General features: G+C 37.7%; 1 protein-coding gene across 1 annotated transcript in view; it reads left to right on the top strand.

The window, feature by feature from the left end:
- Nucleotides 1-26246, top strand: part of LOC107668384 (partitioning defective 3 homolog B-like) — a 319469-nt gene that overhangs the window by 147231 nt on the left and 145992 nt on the right. The window contains exons 14-15 of the mRNA XM_016460232.1: nucleotides 13977-14162; nucleotides 20299-20469. Coding sequence (XP_016315718.1) covers nucleotides 13977-14162; nucleotides 20299-20469 — 357 coding nt within the window. The remainder of the gene's footprint in view (nucleotides 1-13976; nucleotides 14163-20298; nucleotides 20470-26246) is intronic.

Genomic DNA, 26246 nt, shown 5'->3' with positions numbered 1-26246 from the left:
GTTGGCTCTTCCCGTATCTCCCTCAGAGTAGTGCCCATCGCTCTGCAGTCATCCAAATTCTGCCCTACTCAGCGCTTTCTGTAAATAACCAAACGCTGAGAACCGCACTCACTTGACTATTACTATAGCAGTGCCACTCAAACTCTGGCCCCTCGCGGGAAATGAGCTACAGCCTCCATTGTCAACATATTTCATGTATTTATTTAGATGAATTCACAGCAGCAAAAGAGGAATTTAGGACACAATAGTTGGCATCCAGCAAACTTACCTTTTTGCTCCGTAATGTGCAAGTTCAAAGATAATATACAGCAAAATGAATACATAATACATAACATTCTAATGTATTGTTTAGTATATTTTTTAATGTATGTTTCATTCAAACCATTCAAAGTTTTGGGTTTAAAAAGTATTTTATGCTCATCAAGGCTGCATTTATTTGATCACAAATACGGTAAGAACAGAAATATTGTCAGATATTACAATTTAAAATAACTGTTTTCAATTTGAATATATTTTAAAATGTAATTTATTCCTGTGATTTTTCAATAATATGTTAATGGATTTGAAACACGTTTATCACAAGTAATGTAAAAAGTAAAGGGAAAAAATACAAACAGTTCAAACCTTTTCAGTGCTTATTTCTCAATGTAATTTCACTGTCAATCCAAATATTATTTAATTTCTTTGTGAGTATATTTTACTCAGTGTGAGGGCATTCCTATCCATGTTTGCTAATAAGTGGTGCATCACCCACATTTCCCAAAGTCTCTTTAATGTCTCTAAGCCCTTCTTTGTGTTGTGGTAAATGATAAGAATAAATCTCTATTTTCACTATATTAAGGCAAATTCACACTTGTTCACACATTGTTCTAGTAAATTCTCTGGTGAATTAGGCCTCTCACTGTTCAATTACAGCTCTCATGGATGCTGTGTTGAACGCGCCCTTCACTGCATTGTTGCCACTGATTAGTTAGAGAACGCAGTGGTCTGAAGCATGACTGGGACTCATTACCCACAAACCACTAGTTCTGTTTGTGCACAGGAGATTAAAACCCTTCAGTGGATTGAAATAAACGTGTAGAATCTTCAGACGCACAACAGTAGTGATTTTATTTGGTTAGCGAGCAATAGCTGGATTTTGCAGATGACACGCATTGAGCTTCGAATTTCTAAACTGTTTGCTTGACTCAGTGACTGATGGCTTGACGTCTCTGTGTGTGACTGGACTGTCTGGACTGAGATGCGGTAGTCTGGGAGATTAATGTATGGGAAGAATAGCTCACAGACAGTGAAAGATGACTGTAGATACATTTTAAGAGCAAAAGCTGAAAGAGTGAGTGATTGAAATGTAATAAACGGGCCAAGGAGATAGAAATGCTGATAGAGGAGTGACGGATGATGAGACAGAGGGGAAAAAAGGTAGATAGAGGGAAGGAAAGGGCTGAGAGTAGAAAAATATGACAGAAGGTAGAGAAAGCTGTCATTGTCAATCTTAGAAACAAAGCTGCAAAGAGGAATAAGAGACCAATATGAGCAGAAACAAAGTAAAATGCAAGGAAGAAGTAAAAAAGTAAGGTTGGTGGAAGAAATTGTTGAGAATGGCAAACAATTATTTTTTTATAAGCAAATGCTAATAAATTGGCTAGACTGAAATAAATGTGCATGTGAAGCGGGGAAAGGAGAATCGGCAGGTGGGTCTGACACTCTATAGTGTATCCGTCTGAGCTGTTGCTCAAAGAGTCTAACAACCTTCCATTGCTCTTCAAAGGCCACACACCGAAGACCTCACACACCCCTTACACAGTCAGCCCTAATCTCTCTCCAATATCACGGCCGCCCGGTGGGGGATATAGAGCTCTGTCTGCTGCTCCAGCAGGATGAAATAGTAATAGTGATATTAGATATGACTCCATGAACAAAGGATAAATGTGGAATCATTTCCTGTTCGGTTTGTAGTGTTTTTGCTCAATAGAGGCAGATTAAAAATGGAGTGTGGAGCTTGTAACAAAAGACCCTCGCGCCCCTTCAAGCAGGCGGCTTTGTGTACTTCAAAACAGCCCGCTAACAATGGCACCAGGCTGGGTAATAAGGGCCCTGACAAAGCCTTATCTCTCCCAGAACTCCAGCTGTGAAGACGAGCGGTTAGCACATGCGATAATGCTGTTGTGACAGCATTCCCTTCTCTGGCTCGTCCTTTACAATCCGAGGAAGTCAAACCCAGCCGGGACTCTGGCCTCTGCGCTACTTAATCTCATATCCAGACCTCCTTGTTACTACCTGCATTACTTCCTCAATAAACCTTTGATGTTGGTATCACCGGCCCTCTGAAGTCTCTTGGCCCACGAGGCCTGGTTTCCAGTCTCTGCCTTTTTATGAGTAAATAAAACCGCTTCCTGAGTGACAAGGTTACGGATGTCAATCCAGACCCCTTAGTCTTTTACAGCGTCCTCGTCTCAATGGTTTGCTTTCATCTCCACTTAAACAGAATCCATTTACTCATGGACAAACTTCACTCTTAGCCTTTCTGCCTTCCATCGTAGCGATCGTAGAGACGTCTCTTTGTTTAAGAGGTTACGTGAGTGTCTATGCTTTTACCCCTGTGTTGCCTTTAATGATGCTGCTGTCTGCAAGGTGAATGGGCCTTTCCATATGCATGCGTGGGGTAAAAAGTGCACTGTAGCATGTGTGCAGTAAGCCGAGAGGTTTATCGTACGCCACATGAGTCTCTCGTAACCGCATGTGAGTCTCTTGGAGACATCATATTAAAAGGGGAAATGTATTCGGCTCCTAGTGAAGAGGTAATTTGGCCTGATGAAAGGCACTGGGTATTTGTTGATGCACAAACCTGATTATGATCAGGGTATGTGCTCCATTTGGTGAAATGAAGTCCATACTGATGGCTTCGTTTAGTAAAAGCCAGAGAGAGTTTGCCAAATGGTGCATATGCACTACTACTACTACTATGTTGAATGTTTAACGTATAATCACAATGATTTTTGCTGTTGACGGATTTAAGCAACATTTTAAATATTGTTTCTTTTAATTCCATTCACAAATGTATCACACGTATGAGAGCATTTTGTTAATATCTCTTGAATCAATAATTTATCAAAAATGACTTTTCTATACTGTTTTCCTGTTTTTTATTGTTTGAATGGGATCATCTTTACCTGATCTGCTATTCTTCTTCTCCCTCTTCTGACTTCTCTGCCCTACTAATTTATTCACCTTGAATCTGATGTAAAAACATATTGGAAGCTTACACACCTCATATCCTTGTTAAATTTATACATAATATTTTAGCAAAATCTTACATCATAACTGTGAAAATGATAAAAAATGAAAAGAAAAAGAAATTATACATTAAATGTGAAATTAAAACCATTAGTAGGTGGCAGCGCGTCAGTGTCTTAATGAGTCACTTGAATCGTTCATTCAGTCACTTGATCAGCCACTTAACATTAGGTCATTTGATACAACATTTTATATATATATATATATATATATATGTGTGTGTGTGTGTGTGTGTGTGTGTGTGTGTGTGTGTGTTCATGTGGAAAATATGCCTGTTATTGTAGATAAATTGTTCAAAATCAATGCCCTTGTTTATGTAATGAATCTTCATTTTTATTTAATTTAATTATTTTAAAAATAAAATTTAATATTTGAATTTACAGTCAGATATAGTAAAAAAAAAAAGTTTATTTATTTTTCCATCATCAAAATGTAAAATGTCATCAGAAATGTCTAGGTAGATGTATTACCCAGTCCTGTCCAGTCCTGGCAGATCCATCAATCAGAAGGATGTTGAATAAGAGAAAATAAGTAAAATATGACCGTGGAGCAGAATTAGGCATAAACGAGAGAGAAGGCTGTGAATGTGAGTGTTTGGGATGTGCTGTGGATGATGGTGGGTACGAGTGTAATGGTGGTATGAGTCTATCCCACACCTTCCTCTACCATCTGCTGCTCTCTCTTAATGCATTTACAGGATGTACTACAAAGACATCTCACTATCAATACACACAAACACACACACACACTTTACTGTTCAATTCACCACCTGCTCACTGCTGAAAGGTGGTAGAGTGCTTCTCAAATGAAAGATTAATTTAAAAAACATGCTGGAGATGTAGAGCACAATGACATGAGCTCTCTCTTGCAAGATTATTTTTCCCCCATCAGAAGCGGGCCTTTGATCCACACCCAATAAAAGCCTTCATGGGCCTGAGTCGTACTTTTGAGTGTATTCACAGGATTTGATTATCAGCCACAGCGAATCGGCATTACAGAGGATCTGCTTAGCTCTACACAAAAGCCCAACCAAGCTTTTACTGTGCTTTCACAGCAGTTTGTGGTTTGGACATGAGTTCGTTTGGTTGATGTGAAAGAGGTTTTCCAAACTCAGGTGCTCTTGAAATGGTGTTCTGGAGTGCGGTGAACTATGGGTTGCGGTTGGTATTATCAGTTCATCCTAAATCATGGAAGTGAACCCATCTGATGTCAGAATTTGCATCCTTGCACGCTCCACCTTTATTGCTTGTCTCTGAATAAATTGCCTTTGCAGAGCAGCTTGCATTTTTCAAAACTCCGAATATATCCACAAGCACGTATTGTTTTGTGAGTAAAGTTCCTGTGAAAAATCCAGTGGGACAAAAACATGAATAGCATGAATTTAACATGAACATGAATTTAAAATCCTTTAAATTTAATATAGATATATTTTTTTTTTTGTCATGTCACATTTCTTCATAATACTAAAATAGCATCTAATTTTAGTTAACAAAAATACAATTTTTAGTTGATAATGTTTGGCAAGGTTAAACCAAATATTCAAAGATTTTAAATATTAAATTAAACATATAAGCAGCATTTAGCAAAACTATATGAAAACGATCCTTGTGGAAAACCTGATCTCTTGAAATATAATTACGAGTTCACCATTTTAACACAATATTGTTTTAGTTATTCATTGTCTGTGTTTTAAATGTATTTTATGTTGTTACAGAAAGAGCGTGTTCACAATGTCATTTTTTTGTAGATTTAGATAGGGATGTTTGATATATCTGCTTACTCTCATATATGATCCATTTAGGTGAGTTAATTAACCTGTAAGCATAGCGCTTCAATTCCCAGACATTAATAACTATTATTAGATTATTTACAACTGTCATATTCTTTCTCGATTTTCCTTTTTGAAATAACTTTGTTAGTGCATTGGTAATATCTTGCTGCACGTTTTTTTTTTTTTTTTTATTGTCACAGTGCACATTGACTCACTTCTGGCATCACTATGACCTCACTGGCTCAGGACGAGCCGATATCCATCTGGCCGTATGTCTCAGTGAGTTCATGTCTGACCAGTGCAGCTTGCCGACACTCCCTCACATTAAATCCTCCTTTTCCCTGAAGATCCCCAGCATGCAGGCCGGCCGGTCGGCTCTCGGCTCTGTTTATCCAGGCTTTTGCAGTTCTTACAGACCTGCTGCAGCTAATACCAGCCCAGCTGCACTCACTTATGTAGTTGGATTGTGTTTTGCATAATATCTAATACTGTGTCAATTATAAAGAGACCGTAATAAGACTCGGGGTAATATAATATTTCTTATTTTTCAGCTTTGTGTGTGAATGACAACACTATACTACATCCTGGTGGTTAATGAAATTAGTCTCAGTTGAATGTACATATGGATAGGAACAGAAATGCCTTAAGGCAAAGAAGACCACTGGACTTTTCTTGCGCAGTGATACATATGAATTTGTTGTTTTTGTGGGGAAAGTACACCATTTCCTAATTTTTTATGTTTAATAAAGCAATGTATAATTCCCTATGTGCCATAATGCATTACGGAGATGAGATCATCCAGTATAAATTTTGTATAAAACGAATACAGTAGCTGTAGGAAGGATTTTTTATTTTTTGATAGACCAAAAAATATTTTTAGATGTAAGATGTGCTAAACTGACCATATCCAGAACATTAGAATAATCCTCTTTTCTCTCTCTGAGTATTGAAATATGATGACCCAAAGTGCACTTCACTTTTTGTCCACATGCTCTTTGTTGTCGACATTCCCTGTATTATTCACTTGTGGGTGTGCGCACACTGAGTGTGTGTAAATGTGTCTGTGTGGTGTTAAAAATCGTTTGTGAATTATTATTATTATTATTCATTGATATGGCTCCCATGTGATGGGTTTGGTGCGCGTATGCAGGGCCCAAGTGAAGTCTCAAATTTCTTGTGTTAATAGTTCATTAGGGGCCAAGCACTGAAGGTGTGAAGGCACCTACTGTATGCATTAGTCATTATCTTCTACTTCTCCTCCTCCTTCTGCTCTTGAGTCTGTGGAAGCCCATAGACCGTTGCGGGAAAGTTATGAAATTTGGCACACAGATAGAGGACAGTCTGAACATTAGCCATAGCAAATTTGGAGTCTCTAACTTAAACCCTTTAGCGCCACCAATAGCTCAAAGTTGCACTCACGTTTATGCTAATAACGTTTGAATCATACGTTCTTTTTCCTCTGATTATTTGGCTCATGCCGAGTCAAATGCATACTTAAATTTAACGGGTCAAGATTTTTTGCAATTTTAAATTATCCAAAAAACCTACTCTTTTTCGAACTCGTCCTAGACAGTTTGACTTATTTTCACTGAAATCATCTTCAGACCATGCTGGCAAAAACATTTGGAATTCAAGTTTATTAGTCAAACCGTTCTCGGATAACACTTGAACAAATTTGTCAAAGAGCATGCCAAAATGGATGTGAGGCTATATCTCCACAATGCTTTAGAGTGTTCAAACCATAGACTGTAAAAAAAGATGGACGACGCGTCTCCACTTCCTTCCACTATAGAAAAGTGAAGCCAAAGCATCTCAGTATGGCCGCTGCAATCTTGAGTAAATGACGTCATTTGGAGCCAGAGTCTGCGCAGTACCCAATCAAACATAACGACACGCCCCTTTTTTATAGCATCAAATTACTAGCTAAAATCAAACTTATCACAAAAAACGAACAATTGAACATAATATCAGCGTGATAACAACTACCTTAAATGACCAAAACCATCTTTTGGAAAATTGTATTGGAAGTGTAATTTATTTTTTTATTTTGACTCAAGTCCCATTCGTTTACATGGAGAGGGCGGGTTTATGACTTGTACTGCAGCCAGCCACCAGGGGGCGATCAACGAGCCCACAGCTTAACTTTTCAGGACGTGTGAGGCACACCCGGTTCAAACCAAATTTGGTGTGTGTTATAGCAACCATAGTCTCAGCCTCAGACGTCACGCCCACGGACCGTTGGCTGAACATCTGATGCATATGGCACACAAAAGTGGAAACACTTCAGGAGTTTGGAAGTCATCATCAGATTGTTTGAATTATATAGGATATCCTGGAGATGTGAGTGTCGTATTCTTTAACGTTCCGCCTGGAAACAAAGATGCCGTGGTGCCAAACCCCCTCACGAAAGAAGAAAGCCGTCATGTTTACAACTGTGACGACGAGCGCTTATCAGGATCAACTAAACGCTGGATATTCAAAAGTATGTGAAATATTTAAAGTTCGCGGCATAGAATCTTTAAAATACATCAGAATGTTTTACACACCGGTCTGTTATTGTGGCGACATTTCCACGCCCCGAAACGTGACGCTGAAACGAAACGAACTGTGATTGGTTGTTTGACATGTCGGTCAAACGGCCTCATGGGCGGGCTTTGGCCAATAAAGCTGCTATGGCATATGACACAGCGCTGCCCACATGGCTATTGCTCCCATAACAGCTCATTTTTATCAGTTCTTTTGTCTTTGGGTCGTTATATTTCTCACAGATTTCTGCTCGTTCTAAATCAGATACAGATAAAGTAGCACAGTAAAGATTACATTAATATGAATGCATTAGTGAGAGCGATTGCGTGTGTGAATTAATTCTACCTGGCAGCGTCTCTCTACTAATAGTGAAGCTGTGGAATTTAGTTATTAAGAAATATATGCTTGAACTTTTCAGTTTCTAAGCTATTTTATTGAGAAATCACAGAACAGTGTTGACAATACATTTCCGCACTGAATGATTCTGTGTGCGCGCGATCTGCACGTGATGTACGCGCTACTATCTGTAGCCTATGTGTGTGTGTTACAGTGTAGCAGCGCTTTAGATTAGAAAGGCGATTAACTTACCTGTACAATAAGCTGTTTAAAACGTGCATTCTCCTGTTCAATTTCGAGCATCCAGTAATATAATCACACATGTCTTGTGGAGCGCTTTCAGAGTATGCATTTATTTGTCATTTGAACTGTTTGGAAACGGAGCGTAAATGTGGAAGTTCTTCAAAGATTTCTTATCCTGTTGCGCCCTCTGTAGGACCAGCGACTAGTCGACGTCAAGCTTAAAGCGTCATGGCAGAGCATTGAAGTCGACTAGCCGATTAGTCGGTGCAACCCCTAGTGTGCACTGGTGTGAGGTGGGTGTAACATGAGTGAGTGATTCTAATTCATTCTGTATGGGAACGATAGGCTTGCTCAGGAGATTGTGGGATTGACAGCATCAAAAATTGGGAAATGCTGAACTTTATTGCATGTGAGAGGTGAAAAACAGCTGGTGGCAGCCAAAATCTGTATAAGATGAAGGGAAGCTAAGTTCCTGAGTGTTTGTGTTTGTTGCAAATAGTGCTGGGTTTTCTGTGTGCATATATTTGGGTCAATGACTATAAGAGTGATGCCTTCAATAAAGCGGTGTTATTTTGCGTTTTTGAGATACTATTACAGTTTTAATTAATATTTTGGATTTGTTTTTATTTTAGATTTTTTTGTTTTCATTTAAATCAAGTACATTTTACTATGGAATGATATTCCGGACAATATTCAAAAGGAATTGCAAATTGTATTTGCAATTGCGCTTTCAATTCGTGAACGCGTGGCACTGCACTTCTTGTCCTTTGTGCGACCGAAAATTATGTCTGATAATTTATTACATCAAATAGATACAAATATAGTTTATGAATAAATGAAAAAAAAAGTTGCAGAAGAAATGAAGCAGAATTCAGAGCATCTTCCTACGAATTGAACTTGAGTTGCGATTGAATGTCGCTGTGATTTATTTTTTATGTTTTTGATCACATGGATTGTGAGCACAGAGTCACATGGACAACACACCACTCGCATCATGTCAAGTTTCTAAAGATTCTCTGATTTTAATTCATCGAGATAATTAACTGTGTCAGCTGGAACTGTGATGATTATATTCATTTGATACATTCTTGAATCCAGTCCAGTGTTTCCCAAACACCCCAGTATATGAGTCTTTACCACTCCGCATCCAGTATATGACCCATTGACTGCAGTCATTTTTTTTTTTCCCTTGTTGACAGGTGAACATAAAATCAGTTCTGGATTCTTGACTTTGTTTTCCCCATTTTTTTCTCATAGGAATGAATAATGATTCTTTGTTTTACACCAGTAGTGGGTGGGCATGGCATACTTTCCGACTATATCAATAAACCCCACCCTCAAAACTGATTGACATTTGACTGTGTTAGGCATTGGAAATGCAAGTGCAAATAGGGATTGCGATTCCATTTGAATTTTTGAGGGTTGGAGCAGGACGCTGAGAAAGTGAAATAGCAAATGGGTGATTTTTTTATTGCTATTCCAAAATTATTCGAAATTTTGAATGCATTTCCATTCAAAATTTGGCAGACATGTTACATACACGTAAAAGAAAATGGATTTGCGCGATTTGCAGTTGCGTTTGGATTATGTCTTAAAGTATGCGTCCACAAATTAAAAATGCAATTGCAAATACAATTTGCAGTTCCTTTTGAATATTGTCCAGAATATCATTCCATATTTTACATTTATGGATTAGTAATTCCGATGCTTTATTTGGTCAATTTTAATAGTTTTTAATAGTTTTAATTCACTTGTATTATTTATGTCTATTTAGTTTCTTTTCATTTTTATTTAAGTTTTAGTTTTATTAATTAAGAAATGAAAAAAAAAAGGTAAATGTTGCCTTGTGTTTTATTTCAGTAAATGTTTGTTTTTTCCAAGTAACAAAAATGTTTTTTTTATGCTTTCTTGTTAATATGCTATAAGAAAAAAATGCTATACCAAGTTCTTATAAATGTTCTCTTTTTTTATTATGAACAAAATCAAGAAAATGGTGGGGGAAAATCGGCAGTTATTGCATTTAATAAATAATAAATTTGATGAGTCAATGAATGTGATCAGATGATTGGTGAGGCATTTCCTTTAGATTTTGCAACACATTCCCAGAATCCTCCCATGTCTGCATTTTCAGAACTTTTGTGGTCAAAAACAACCAATTTCTTGGCTGTAGCTTCACAATTCCTTGATGCAGATATCCGTTCCAAACCACCGCTTTGGTTTGGCACAAGTTTCTTTTGAAAGACGCATGCATCTGTTTTTAAACCCTTGTGCGCTTCCTGCGAAATCCCCAATGAGTATCAGAAAAATATTACTCCCCAGGTGGGTGAGTTATACATCACATGTAATTGACAGTTTTCCACAGAAGGTCTTTTTGTGGTGTGTGTTGGTTTGTGGGGGTGGCCTTACAAAGCTTTGTTCACTGTAGCCATTGTAAAGCACTAACTCAGAGAGGTCCAATGGCATCCCGATTCCCTGGAGAATCCCCTACTTTCTCTACTTCCTCTTCCTGTACCCACTAAGCACACATACGGTGTCTCTGTCTCCCTGGAGCGCAATAATTCTGAGGGACCTGTCTGTTCACTCTCAAACAATAGAGACAGAAGCCTAAATGTGTTTGTGAGTGACTGACACAGAGAGAGAGAGAGGTTATGAGAGACAGTGTGATTTCCTGAACGAACAGCTGCAGATCTGCTCATCTTTAAGCCCTCAGAATGTCATTCGCTGCTGTACCTATAGATGACGGTGATCCATCTGCTGCGGCTGATGACATCATATGTCTTGTTCATCATTAAGACGCTTTCCATGGTGGAGGAACAGACGTTGAGTATGCAGATTAGACAACGCAAGCCTAAGACATATAGATGGTGCTTATGCAAACACTTACACCCTTTGTCAGAATTGCAGTTTGAATGACTTTGCTTGTCATAATGATTAAAACAATAAAGCTTATTGGAGAATGGCTTGTGCTGGAGGCATATGTCTCACACAGGGGTACACGCTGACTGATAAACCCTTTCTGGCTGGGGAAAATGGCTGAAGGAAATGCAGTGTGGCATTTCGATTCAGAGCAGGGTCCTGGCAGGGGGCTCGGCTGTGAAATATCACGACTGTTAGCATACAGGAGCGCTGCTAGCTGTACACACAGCGGGCTTTAGCCCTGTGATTTCCCCAGCTGATAGACTAGCTTTGTCTTCATTCAGAACCTTACACGGCTGGTCTTACGGTCTTTCATTTGGGTTTAGTTACTCAAACACATCCGTAGATGAACAAATGGGAGGTTGGTTAGTCAGATAAAGCTTGCATGTGTGTTCAGGTGTGTGTGGCTTTGGTACATGAATAAATCTTTTTTTTTTTTTTACATTTTTTGTTGTGTGTGTTTGAGCAGCTCTGACATGTATGAGTGGTCATTTGGAAGTTAGTTTTAGGGCGTTTAGGTCATCCACTCCTTAAACCCCTCTCTTTTTCCTCTCTTCCCAAAGACACACGGTCAGCGGTATTTTGCAGTCTTCACAGAAATTCTCAGAGTTGCTGAGTTGAGCATGTGTTTGTGAGTGCGTGACACTAATACTTTCAAAACCCGCAATCCCACAGTACATGGAGATAAACTAGGCCTTGCTGACCCTCACATACTCTGTCTTAGCTGGCCTTCTCAACCCTGTTCATCCTTTAATAATATTTCGTAATATTTACAGTTCTCATGGCTCCTGTCAGGTCTAGGCATTCTGTATACTGCTGGTTGTGCATCACATGTCTCTCATGTGGTGTCTGGTGGGACGGGGGGGATATTTTATCTTTTTTCTTGCTTTTTCTTGCTTTTTTTCTTCCATCTTCAAGTACATTGATAATGTTAGCCAAAAGGTATTACAAATGTAGTGGTAACACTTTACAATAAGGTTCCATTAGTTAATGTTAGTTAATGTATTTTTTATTACAATATTTATTAATTTTTGTTAATGTTAGTTAATGAAAATAGTCGTTCATTGTTAGTTCATGCTAATCCACAGTGCATTAACTAATGTTCACAAACATTTGATTTTAATAATGCATTAGTAAATGTTGAAATTAACATTAGCTAAGATTAATAAATGCTGTAGAAGTATTGTTCATACTTAGTTCATGTTAACTAAAGTAGTTAACTAATATTAACTAATGAACCTTATTGTAAAGTGTTACCAATGTAGTTTTACATGACCATTTACTATCCTCTCTCTTAATTAAACAGGCTGTTTTTGCTACTGTACCTTTAAGACTTCTATTTGTTTACATTGTAATGTATCTGTATAGTCAATTCAGTGTTATTGATATTGTATTTTACACCGTTTCAAAGCAGCTTTACAGAAAATCACAATGTTTGTGTTTGTTATCTTCATGCCTTATTGTCGCATTTAGCAGATTAGTCATGATTAATTAATTTAGCAGACTATTCATCAATATTCATCAATAATCAATCAGTTGAAATTTGCCATATACTATATATTGCTTTACGTAAGTATATATATATATGCAGATAAAATTGGATGTACTATATATCTAACTTTAAAGGGGTCATATGATGCTGCTAAAAATTTATAAAGAATATCTCTTTGGATTTGAGACTTTAGTCTTTGCAACTTACAGATCTTCTTTATGCACCAAAAGCTTGTAACACTCCAAAGAGAAAGGAAAAATTGAAATTGCATCATATGACCCCTTTAAATGTATCGCTGGACAAAAATATAGTTTACATTTTGCGACAATATAACCAATCATGTATAACAATCGTGAGTGTACTGTATGTATGCGGATAAAGTTGGATGTACTATATCCAACTTTAAATATATTACTGGGTAATAATATAATTTATACTTTGTGAGGATATAAACATTCACTTTAGAAATGGCAAGGCTGCTACTGGATCATTGAAGGTAAACGGCATATTATGACTACACATAATGCAGAGCTTGCAACTTACTAGCTACACTCTGACTTAAGAAGACATGGTGCAACCAAGTTAAGTACAGAGTTGGTTACTACCTAACTAAGCTCCACAGGAGACAGCAGGAAGGCTGAAATCTGTGCATCCTATAGTTGCTATAAATGGCCTTTTGGACTGGGAAGCAAGCTTTGTTTCGTGACCATTAGAGTATGATTACATGGTACATCAAACTATTATATATAAAAAGAGCAAGTAAAATCCTGTTTTTGAAGATATGTCCTATTGAACGTGCATCGGGATGCTTAGAGAAAGAGTAGGTTGTTTCACTTGTACCATTAAAACACTGTTAGACACTTTGGCGTTAACATCTCTCTCTCTCATTTTGTCTTTCTAGCAGACACTATGCCATTATATAGATCAAATACATACTTCTTTTAGACCTTTGTTAAACCCATTTTCTCCTTCGTTTACTCTCCTTCATTCTTCTTTGCAAAGGAAGCTTGTTCCCGTGGTGACATAAAAATTATTTTTACCTCACAGATATAATAATGTCATTTTTTCCCTTTTTATTAACATTCATTTTAAAACAAACATTTGCTGAAGAGATGTACAGGTAATTTTAGCATCATTATGGAAAGAGAACAGACAAAGAGAAAAGAAAGGAAATGGGGGAAAAGCGGGAGGGAGAATGCAGCGGGGAGCTGAGTGTGTGGACTCCATAATGGAGAATGGATTATGTTTCTAAATGACCCCATTGCCATCACAGGCAGAAAAGAGGCATGAAAAGGTTGAGCTAGTCTCTGCTAAAATAGTGGGCTTTTTATGTTCGAATGGAATGACCTGCCTTCTTCCTCGTCTCATTATTTTCCGTCATTGTTGTTTTCCCATCAGAAAGAGGTGCAGGCCTGCTTGCTGCTGTCTGAGGAAGGGAAGGAGCAGCTGATGTTTGAGGTCCCTCTCAATGATTCAGGCTCAGCAGGTTTAGGGGTTAGCCTGAAGGGTAATAAGTCCCGTGAGACTGGCGAGGACCTGGGTATCTTCATCAAGTCCATCATCCACGGAGGTGCAGCTTTTAAGGTAACACATCATATTTACACACACACACACACACTGTATATATGTGTACATATATAACAGTTTGTCCAATAAAATGTTCTCTGTGAAATACTCATCCTCCAATAATCAATAAATCCATCCCAACTTTCATTTCATTTTCTAAACAGGCATGACACTTGTCAAACATAAAACTTGTCATTTCATGTGGTAGCAGTTGTAGTTCATGAATTGCCTGTTCACGGTTTCAAACTTACCACCTTTCAGTTAACAGCACAGATCTTTAACCACTAAACCATAACAAAAAACTGTACAGTTGCCCCAAATTTATTTGGACGAGAAGCACAAAAATGTGTGAATATCATTACATACATAACCATTTGGTCCCAAATGTTTATTAACACTAAGCATTTTTCACCATACTTTGATTTAGCATATTAGAATGATTTCTGAAGGATCATGTGACAATGAAGACTGGAGTAATAGCTGCTGAAATAAACACGGATTAATTAAAATTTAAAATATATTTAAAATAAAAAACTTTTTTTTAATTGTAATAATATTCCACAATATTATTGCTTTTTACTGTATTTTTGTTCAAATAAATGCAGCCTTGGTGAGCATAAGAGATTTTTTTTTCAAAAACATTTGAAAAATCTTTGAACTTCTTTTTTTTTTTTTTAAGTGTGGCTCAAGTGTCCAAATACTTTTTGGGGCCACCATAGCTTAAGAGGTCAGAGGAATGGCATCACTCGTAAAATGAAAGCCGCCTTAAAAATAAGACGTGTTAATAAGTAAAATATGTTTTTAAAATGTTTTTTTATGACAGAGACACTCATGAAGATCTATTAGATGTCCTCACAGGGTTAAACATGGCTTCAGGGATGTGAGATGAGACTGTAGATAGGTCACGATCCCTGTTAGCTACTCTTGGCATGTGTTTTGGTTCCCTCAACCTCTGACCTCTGTCCCCTCCACTGAATGGGGTTTCATTTGACCTTAACAGATGGGATCAGGACTGTCAGCAGGGTGCAGAGTGGACTCTTCTTCAGTATTTCTATAGGCTCATCTTTCTGTCTTTCTGTCACATGGTATTGACGACAGATTGGGTGTTTGTGCCCATTTGGTTAAATAACATTAATCTCGATTAGATGGATTTTTGCAGATGTTCAAATGATTGGAAATCTGCACTCTGCGTTTTGTTTTTCCCTTTGCCACAGGATAAGTGACATGATGTCTATACATAAACGACTCAATGGGCTGCACAGATTTCCAGTCTTTGCTCAGCCATGTGAAAATGTGCTTGTCAGACATGTGGATTTGTGTGTGTGCGTCTGCCCAAAGCATTCGCATTCATGTGTGCAAGTGTGTGAAGTTTACTTGTGAAGATAAGGGTTTGATTTGCACCTGACTGAAGCATCTCCTCGCTCTGCATTGTCAGGCCTTTTGGTTGGAAAAGCTGCTTTTGGGTTTCGGAGGTTGTGTAGCAAAAAAAGAACTTCTTAAATCTCTATCATTCTGAAGCTTCAGATCATTTCATTGAGAGGGGGGTAGAGGGAGCCACGGCAAGGTGATGCACATGAGTTCTCATACTTGAGTCCCAGCACAGTGGAACTCTGGGTAACACGTTTCTAATTCCCCATTCAGTCCCAAGTGAAAGAATTCAGAAACGGTAGAGCACTGCCTGTGTTAGCTTCAGCACATTAATGCTAATTAAAAACTCTCCAAGCCCATGTTAATGAGTTGGAAGCATCCCGAGTCTGTGGGTGGGATGCATCTTCTCCCCAGAGCCGAAGTGGGAAGGCAAGAAGAGGCTGGGGTGATCAGCAGCGTCTACTTGCAAAATTATTGTTAGCTTGCACTTACAAAACTGAGGGAAATGCCATGTTGCAGCAGTTATATTATGTACTGGACATGTCCTATAGCATTTTATCTTCTTGTCCTTCTGTTTATCAGCACCATTGATTTGGCCATGGACTCATTTCAGCAGATAAATTGTTTTCAAATCTGGTTAGTTTTAGGTTCATTATTATTATTACTTTTATTACACATTGACAAAAGCTTTGTTAATTTGTTAAAGTACAAAGTGAGGAGGTGAATCAATGTATTGTATGCATAAAGTATAAACAAAGTATGAACATGCAGTATAATAAAAAAAAGGAAGTTAAACAGTTGTTACATATGTAGTGAGCAGTTGTTGTTGTTAATTTGTATGCTAGCTTAGGTGAATACCTAATATATATATACAGTGGGTACGGAAAGTATTCAGACCCCCTTAAATTTTTCACTCTTTGTTATATTGCAGCCATTTGCTAAAATCATTTAAGTTAATTTTTTTTCCTCATTAATGTACACACAGCACCCCATATTGACAGAAAAACACAGAATTGTTGACATTTTTGCAGATTTATTAAAAAAGAAAAACTGAAATATCACATGGTCCTAAGTATTCAGACCCTTTGCTGTGACACTCATATATTTAACTCAGGTGCTGTCCATTTCTTCTGATCATCCTTGAGATGGTTCTACACCTTCATTTGAGTCCAGCTGTGTTTGATTATACTGTATATGTGTATATACTGTATATATATATATATATATATATATATAATTTCAGCAATTCCGTGGGCTCAGATTGGTTATTTCTATGGGGGGTTTAGGCAATATTCCATAAACGCTTTTTACCTACATGAATTGCCTCTGGTCTGGCATGAAGAACAGTTTGATCTGAATCAATACCCCCATTTCCTGCTCTTTATTCACCACCATTAGTTTCATCTCCACTGTTTCTTAAAATAGCCATCAACTATTCTTTTAGAACATAAAGCACAGTCCACAGGATTTTACACAGGACTGCTTTATATACCCACACCAGTGTTGTAATCACCATAGACATAGAGGCATAAATGTCTCTGCAGTATTCAGAATAGTGGTTGAGGATTTTGATTTAAGGATTTAGAATTTGATGAAGTTTTGTTTTTAATGGCCAGTTCTTAAATGATTATTTTTGGTCTCTTCAGTACTAAATTGGTGGTTACAGTTGTGCTCCCGTCATCTGAAATCCTGAAATCTGAAATGTCTTCTCAACTCTACCATTGATGTGCATTACAGACATGCACTATGTCTATGCACTATCCAATTCAATTAAATTCAAGGTTATTTTTATAGCGCTTTTCACGATACAAATCATGCAAATCAAGCAGCTTTACAGAAAATTAAGTTTCTACAATATATTTTGTAGTAGCTTGTCAGTGGTGACTATGTCAAATTGATGTACATATGGCAGAAATGTACGGTAAAATTCAGTTAATGACGTAATCAAACAGACGATGAACACTATTAACGACAATGATTATATGTTGCAATCAAACTTGTAGCAAAATTTGGTAGTTTATGTTGTTTCAGGGTTGGCATCATCTGAGGTCCTCTGAGGGGTTTGCATCATCTCTTCTCCGGTGTTCGGTCATCTCAGGTCTTTGTAAGGGCTGGATCCAGACGGAAGCTTGTGCAATTCCTAGGCAGAAACAGAGAAACAAATAGAGACATAATTAGCGTAGCTGCTCTTCCAACCAAGCAAAATTATTTGTTCAACCCAAGCTAAGGAATAATAATGTGCATTTGATCAGATTTAACTGCAGTGCAAAATTATGAGATGCATTATTTGAATGCTTGGCCAAAGAGATGTGTCTTTAATCTAGATTTAAACAGAGAGAGCCTGACCTTTATCAGGAAGGCTATTCCAGAGTTTGGGAGCCAAATGCGAAAAAGCTCTACCCCCTTTAGTGGACTTTGCTATCCTAGGTACTACCAAAAGTTCAGAGTTTTGCAACCTTAGGGAGCGTAATGGATTGTAGCTTGGTAGAAGACTAGTTAGGTACGCAGGAGCTAAACCATTAAGGGCCTTGTATGTAAGTAATATTATTTTGTAACTCATATGGAACTTAATAGGTAGCCACTGCAGATACTGTAAAATTGGGGTAATATGATCATATTTTCTTGACCTGGTAAGGACTCTAGCCACTGCATTTTGGACTACATGTAGATTGTTTATTGAAGATGCAGAACAAGAGATTCTGTGTACTGCTTTTTGGTCCAATAAGTAATATCTCAGTCTTATTTAAATTCAATAGGAGAAAATTATTGGACATCCAATCTTTTAAATTTTTAATACACTCTGTTAGCTTATATAATTTAAAAGTTTCATCTGGTCTTGTTGTGATATATAGTTGAGTATCATCAGCATAACAATGGAAACTAATGCCTTGGTCTGACACAAGAAGCAAATAATTTGTAATTTTAACAAGTGCAGTTTCTGTGCTATGGTGGGGCCTATGAGTATAATAAGCAAAATAAATTAGGGATACATTTCCTGTAAGGCTGAAAGATTGTATGGACTATGTATGTTAAGTAATTCAGAGTTTAATACGTAATGTTAGAGGTTTAGAACAAACCCTAAGCAGAATGATTGAGGAGTCAATCAATACAGTACTGCCTCTATTAAATGATTATACATGTAAGTGGTGAAAGAATGTGAGACAGATGTACTCATTTTAAAACGGCACTGCAAACTGCAGACGGATTGTGTGATTTCACAGAATCAAGTTTGAGAATTAGATCATGCTCTAATAAGGATCCCTAATTCTCTGTGACTCATGATGCCATGAGGACGGGACGTCTTTTCACCCAAAATGTCTTGGTAATGAAAGCACATCTCCTTATAGAGAGCAAGGGCACAAAGTGCATGCTGCCAGGGCTCAGAGAGTTTGTGGGTGTATGTTATTTCAGTAAACTGTCATTAACCATGTGGCACTCTGTTACCTCTATAGGGCACAACAGTCAGGAAGTAAAAATCACATTAATTTTCTCCATAGAGAAATCATGATGAAAAGATTTCAAGATGCTTACCTCCAGCTCCATGGTTTTTAATCAATGATATATCATGTATATAAAATATGTTGTATAATCAATGACTTTAGGTCATTGTTTTTTTTATTGTAGTGTCTTTTTAGTATTCAGTTATATCATTTGAAATGTTTCATGGAATGAGATGAAAACTTCTATAAAGAAGACCATTATGCGTTTGGCTCAGTAGTAAGTGATATTACGTCTTTAGTATGGACAGAGTTGCAGCAAAACATTCTGTTTTACTTGATAGCCAACATTGTTTTCAGTGTAGTTCATCATCTTTAGTTTGTACAGTTTGTTAATGATCAGCAATTTTGTCTGTATATTTGAGGCGTTTTGCAGGTTCTTGCGTTAACCCTCATGTGACTCGGAGCTATCTCTCTCTCTCTCTCTCTCTCTCTCTCTCTCTCTCTCTCTCTCTCTCTCTCTCTCTCTCTCTCTCTCTCTCTCTCTCTCTCTCTCTCTCTCTCTCTCTCTCTCTCTCTCTCTCTCTCTCTCTCTCTCTCTCTCTCTCTCGCCCTCTCGCCCTCTCGCCTGGAGACAGAGGAAGCAGATCAGAGGCCTATGCAGTGAAAACACTAATTAATATCAATTGTAATGAACTTTAGGGCTTTTATATGCCATGTAATATGCATGCCTTATTAATGTGCTTATACAGTACCAGAGAGACGGAGCTGCTGGATTGTGGGAAATTTACTCCTTGAGAGAATGCCCCTGCAGACTCAACTGAGGATAATATGCCTGTGGAAAGCAGAGAGTTCTCGCAGAATATGAGGAAATACATTAGAGATTAGAAAAAGTAGGACATTGTGAAGGTCTTCTGATAAAAAGCACCAAATCCAGATGTAGAGAGTAGAGCTGGTCTTGGTCCAGTGTAGCTAAAGAGGTAGTTCAACCAAACATGAAGTTGTGAACTCACCCTCATGACTTACTTTATTATGTTGAAAAACTACATTGGAACCCATTGACTTTCATTTTACTGTCAAAACATTGCAACATTTTTCTAAATATCTTCTTTGGTGTTCCTAGAAGGAAGAATGTCTTACAGGTTTATAAAGACATAAGGGTGAGAAAACTGGCAGAATTTTCATTTTTGGGTGAACTATCCTTTGGAACTCAGGGCTGGTAACTAACAGATTGCTGATTTGATTCACCAGTGTGGAAGTTGCTGAAAGGAATCAAAACTCAAACCGAAAATTCATCTTTTGACACTAAAATAGAGATTCTGACTTCTGATTATGTCTTTTTTGTTTAGGATGGGCGTCTACGTGTCAATGACCAGCTGATTGCCGTTAATGGTGAGACACTTTTGGGGAAGTCCAACCATGAGGCCATGGAGACCCTGCGGAGATCCATGTCCATGGAGGGGAACCTCAGAGAAATTATCCAGTTGGTTGTACTCCGTGCTCTAGCACCACCTACCCAAGTATGTACTTACCTCTAGAACACATTCATTTTGTCCTAGCACTCATCTATATTCTTCCTGCCTAAAACCAGCTTTGATGTTTACTGGTTTTGTATGTTCCTATCTGGTCCATGCTGGTTTTGGTGGTTGATCAGGTGGACTGGTGGGAGGGTAGAACAAATCAGTTGGTGGGGTAGAGCAGGGGTGTCAAACCCAGCTCCTGGAAGGCCACTCCTTCCTGCAGAATTTAGCTCCCATCCTAATTCAATTCAATTCAATTCAAGTTTATTTGTACAGCGCTTTTCACGATACAAATCATTGCAAAGCAACTTTACAGCAAATTAAGTTTCTACAATATTTAGTGGTAGCTTATCAGTGGTGACTGTCAGTTAATGTACATATGGCAGAAATGTATGGAAAAATCAATTAAAGACGTAATCAAACAGACGATGAACACTATTAACAGCAATTATTATATGATGCAATCAAACTTATAGCAAAATGTGGTAGTTCTGTATGTAGTTTCAGGGTTGGCATCATCTGAGGTCCTCTGAGGGGTTGGCATCATCTCTTCTCAGGTGTTCTGGATCCAGACTGAAGCTTGTGTAAATCCTAGTTACGCAAAAACAGAGAAACAAATAGAGACATAATTAGCGTAGCTGCTGTTCCAACCAAGCAAAATTGATTTGTAATTAAACACAACTGATCCAGCTAATCAAAGTCTTTGGGAGTGCTAGAAACTTCCAGGCAGGTATGTTGGAGTTGGTTGGAGCTAAACTGTACGGGACAGTGGCTGAGTTTGGACACACATGTTGTAGTTTATTTGCCAAGCTGGTGGGGATCTGGTTGACCTGGTTAACCATAACACAGCATGAACTTTCAGTCCTTTTTAGCTCACAGGTGTTCAGCATATGCACAGTCATATTTTCTTCCACCAGGATGACTGATATTCTCCTTGACTGTTTACACAGGAGGCGAATGCATTTGTCAGTTTTGATTTAGAGTGGTAAATACACAATTTTTTTATGAACAAGAGTAACAACTGCATTCTTTAACCAAACAACCAATTTTGAGGACTTATAACCACATTTTGAGAGTGAATTCGGATAATCTGTAATGTGTAAATGCAACAGCAGTGAACGACTAGTGTCACATCATGCAGTGTTGCGATAATAATGTAATGTAATGTAATACTGAAGTTAATATTAGTTAACTACTTTAGTTAACATGAACTAAGCATGAACAATACTTCTACAGCATTTATTAATCTTAGCTAATGTTAATTTCAACATTTACTAATGCATTATTAAAATCAAAAGTTGTGCTTGTTAACATTAGTTAATGCACTGTGAATTAACATGAACTAACAATGAACGACTGTATTTTCATGAACTAACATTAACAAAGATTAATAAATACTATATTAAATGTATTGTTCATTATTTGTTCATGTTAGTTAATACTTTAACTAACATTAACTAATGGAACCTTATTGTAAAGTGTTACCAGTTTCCCAATATTTATTTATATATCTGTATATATACAATATATATATATATTAGGGATGTGCATCTCCATAACTGAGGCCGATGCGATACGCATCTCGATGCATAGCCAACGATACGATACATTGAAGATACATATGAAGTAGCTAGCGATGCGATGCGATACGATTCACCCCAATCCGATTTCGATTCGATCCGATTCAACACAATGCGATTCGATGCAATACGATGCAATGGAAAAAATATGATCGCATTTATTTCTTTGGTTCAGACAGCAAATCATAAATTAACTTATGTGTCTTCTGACTTCTAACGCCTCGAGACCTGTTTCATAAAACAAGTTTACCAAATAGGGCAGGCTTATTTCAGTTATAGTCTGACTCACTGTCAAATGATTTGGTTCCATAAAACAAATTTAACAAAGATCAAAATCAGTCACTGTGGCAACTTATGCTGGAAAGCTAACCTGGTCCAGGGCAGGCAAACTGTCAGACTAAGCTGAGCTCCTCTAACACTGAGCTGGAAGCTGTTGATGTATGTATTGGTCAGCGCCGTTTCTAGCCAATTTGATGCCCTAGCCGAAATCCCTATTGGCGATTCCCTTTACAGTTACTGCTATCGTAAGAATACACCTATATGTAGGTTTAAAATTCTACAAAAGGCACATTTAATGTCCAACAACAAATATTTGAGCAAAATGCATATTTGAATTATTGCGCACATTTATTTCTTTGGTTCAGACAGCAAATCATAAATTAACTTATGTGTCTTCTGACTTCTAACGCCTCGAGACCTGTTTCATAAAACAAGTTTACCAAATAGGGCAGGCTTATTTCAGTTATAGTCTGACTCACTGTCAAATGATTTGGTTCCATAAAACAAATTTAACAAAGATCAAAATCAGTCACTGTGGCAACTTATGCTGGAAAGCTAACCTGGTCCAGGGCAGGCAAACTGTCAGACTAAGCTGAGCTCCTCTAACACTGAACAATAGGAATGCAATGATATTACCACTGACTCGCTCACATACTATCATAGCCATGCCAACGTCTCAAATGCATTAAACAGCACAAATATATTCGCTGTTTGCCATGGTGGATCGATTTGATCCATGATCGACATTAAAGGCTGCTTAAGATTAAGCATCCAAAAATGAGTGCGATTGTGTGAACTTACATTGTCGTGTATGGAACTGCTTTAGCCCCCATTGATTTGTTAGGTTATTTCAAGTCAGATTTTGGATTTAATCCCCGCTTTTCCTCAGTTCTCTGTAGTGTTGTTGTGATACGTCATATTCACGTGCAGCGGTGATGAGAGAACGTGCTTGAGAAACAGTTTCGAGAGTGCTTTAGCCCCCATTGATTTGTTAGGTTATTTCAAGTCAGATTTTGGATTTAATCCCCGCTTTTCCTCAGTTCTCTGTAGTGTTGTTGTGATACGTCATATTCACGTGCAGCGGTGATGAGAGAACACGCTTGAGAAACAGTTTAGAGAGGAGAAATCGATCTAACGTTACATATAAAATATTGGTCACAGATTATTGGTCACTTTCTAAACAATAAAAGTGTAGTCATCCACTAGTAATTATATATAAATAAATAGTTTTTTACTGATGCAAATATGTTAGAAACGATGCATCGTGATACAAATGCCAACTTGTATCCGATGCACACCTTTTAAACCGATGCATAGCATCGTTAATTTTTTTTTAACGATTCGCACAGAGCGAATCTGTGAATCTTCCCATACCTAATATATACATATAGTTTTGATTGTGTGTATATATACTGTATATATATGGATATAAACTCTTTATATTTTATAAAAAAATATTATTATTAAAAAATATTAAATTTTTGCAAACCCATTTGACCGATTCAATCAAAAGAGTTATTTATTCACACATCTGACATTTATAGTTTGCATGCACAACATGATTGCTGAAAAATATCACGGAAAATTATTCTTAGGTCGATGTATGGTAATCTCCAGTGTCAAATAAGGGTTTATCAGTAATATTTTCTACAGTCACAGTGATTGCTGCTTTTATGTATGTTATTCATAGAAACATTGGCTTTTATTTTGGTTATTTATTCATTCAAGCAGTATTCAAGCTTCTACTGTAAGCTTTTGTATGGACAGGACAATTTGAGAGTCAGACCTGTTAGTAAATATGAATGTCAAACCTAATCACTGACTTTTTGGCTAAGGTCAGTGCTCTGCCTCTTTGTTCTATGAGTTTTCATGGCCATGTGGTAGATTTATTTGTGAATTGAGAGTTAAGTGATGGATGTGTTTGTGCTTGTTCATTTTGGACTGATTCCTGTTTTTCCTGTTTCCTCTTTTTCTCCAACATGTACATAGCTACTAGCATCAGAAGATCTTGCAGGGCCACAGTTTAACACATCCACAATAAAATTGAAATCTCTGTCACTCCAACTCACTGGCACATTGATACTCCCATGCTAATATCACTGTAAAGTAGTTCCAGTAATCCGAACAATTGTGATACGCCAGTCTAGACCAAAATCATACATGATTCTGTTTTTATGACTTGTACTTGACAAGCGTTTCGCGGTTTAAGACCGGGTACAGACAGATGCTTGCGATGCCATAAAAGTTGGTCAGAATAGCTAGTAATTGCCTTTAGTACTCCACATCCTTTAACTTTCTCCATCATTTCCTCTGTGCTGGTGGAATTTGCCTCCAGCAGGATGTTTTAGTCTTTTCTCCTCCCCTGCACCTGGGTTCGAGAGCAGCCATATGCTCACCCCAGGATTCCCTCTATATCTCACACATGCACACACACGTGTTGACACACTCCACCCCAAGGCCTCCAACTGCTCTAAAGTGGTGTGTAATTAGGCTACACAATGGTGCAGCCTCTCTGGCCGCATGGATTGATGGATACTGGGGGCTCTTTGTGAGGACTGACAGGCTGGGAGGGGCGGCCACGGCCAGGCCAGGGTGTTATTGTTCTCATAAAATAAAGATTCATGTTCATTATGCTTTATGGGCTGTGGACGCCCCCGTCATGGCTGCCAATGGGGCGCAAGATGGAGTCAGGGCCGATGGGATGCCATTGACCTTCGAGTGTAGAGGTGGGATAAGATGCTAGTTGGTGGACGGATGAAAGGAGAAAAGTATAAATGGAGGGGGGACAGATTGCGACTTTGTATAGGACCAGAGAGCTTGTCGCTGGGTTCGGATCAATAGATCATGCAAGCCAGATGCAGGAGAATGAAAGTTTGGTCCTGAGGTGAAACTAACGGTGAAATATTGCTCAGCATGCTTTTAGTACCACAAATAAGAGTTTTATCCTGTAATAAATGGGAGATTAGATTCTAAACCCACAAGGCACTAAGAGAATATAGTGTTGAAGCTTTTATTTCTTTATATTATGCTGTTTGTACTTAATGAATTTCAGCCTATTGTAGCGCTCTGATTCTTTCTAGTTCTAATAAATAAAGTCTAAAAAGTTATCTTCAGGCCTGGAGCCAGTTTTAATTCTTTGCAGACTTTCTTTTTTTTGTAAGTCTGTTCTCCAGAGTCTCAGTGAGCTTCTGGGAATACACATGCTGATGTGTTCTTGCTTGAATCTGCTGTGTGTCCATGTCTCCTGACCTAACTTTGCTAATTATGGGCACTTTCTTAGACATCAAAGACCAGCTTCACACACATACTCTCAATCCCAGTCTAGTTTTGGCTAATTCTCTAAAATTCCACGAAAAAGGAGACAAACTGTTGAAGAGGAAGAAAGGAGTAGCAAAGCAAAGGAGATAAAAACCAGATTTTGCCTCCTTTGAAAGCTCTTGGAACAGTTTTTGAGACTTTCTTCTTAAAAAAAAATACCTAAAAGCTTTTTTGGACATGGCACCAGGTAGTGTTGGGCGATGTATTGAATATTCACCCTATATTCGAGACGATTGTGCTTACAGTTTAAAATTAAGCGACATGGTGAAAATAGCAATGAATTTAATGGGCTTTTTATTTGGCCATTAAATAGTTTTTGCGATCCCTCATGAGTATTGAGAACGTTAACACAGACATTTTAATAGCGTCTTTCATTTCAATTTCAGTTTCGTTGACTTGGCAAGTGCATTTGCATGTCTGTGAATCAGTTCAGTCTTTCTGTTTCAATGAAATGATTCAAAATTAGAAACAAAAGCATGTCAATGTAAAGCATGTCAATTTTTACTATATTTTTTTATGTTGGTGTGTATTGCGTATATACTGTATGTGTACATACATACATTTATTTGTAATATTTACTTAATATTTAATAATTAATAT

This window comes from Sinocyclocheilus anshuiensis, unplaced genomic scaffold (assembly GCF_001515605.1).
Source record: "Sinocyclocheilus anshuiensis isolate Anshui unplaced genomic scaffold, SAMN03320099.WGS_v1.1 scaffold1237, whole genome shotgun sequence".
Taxonomy (NCBI): Eukaryota; Metazoa; Chordata; class Actinopteri; order Cypriniformes; family Cyprinidae; genus Sinocyclocheilus; species Sinocyclocheilus anshuiensis.
The sequence above is the reverse complement of the archived record's forward strand: the minus strand, read 5'-3'. Positions and strand labels throughout refer to the sequence as shown.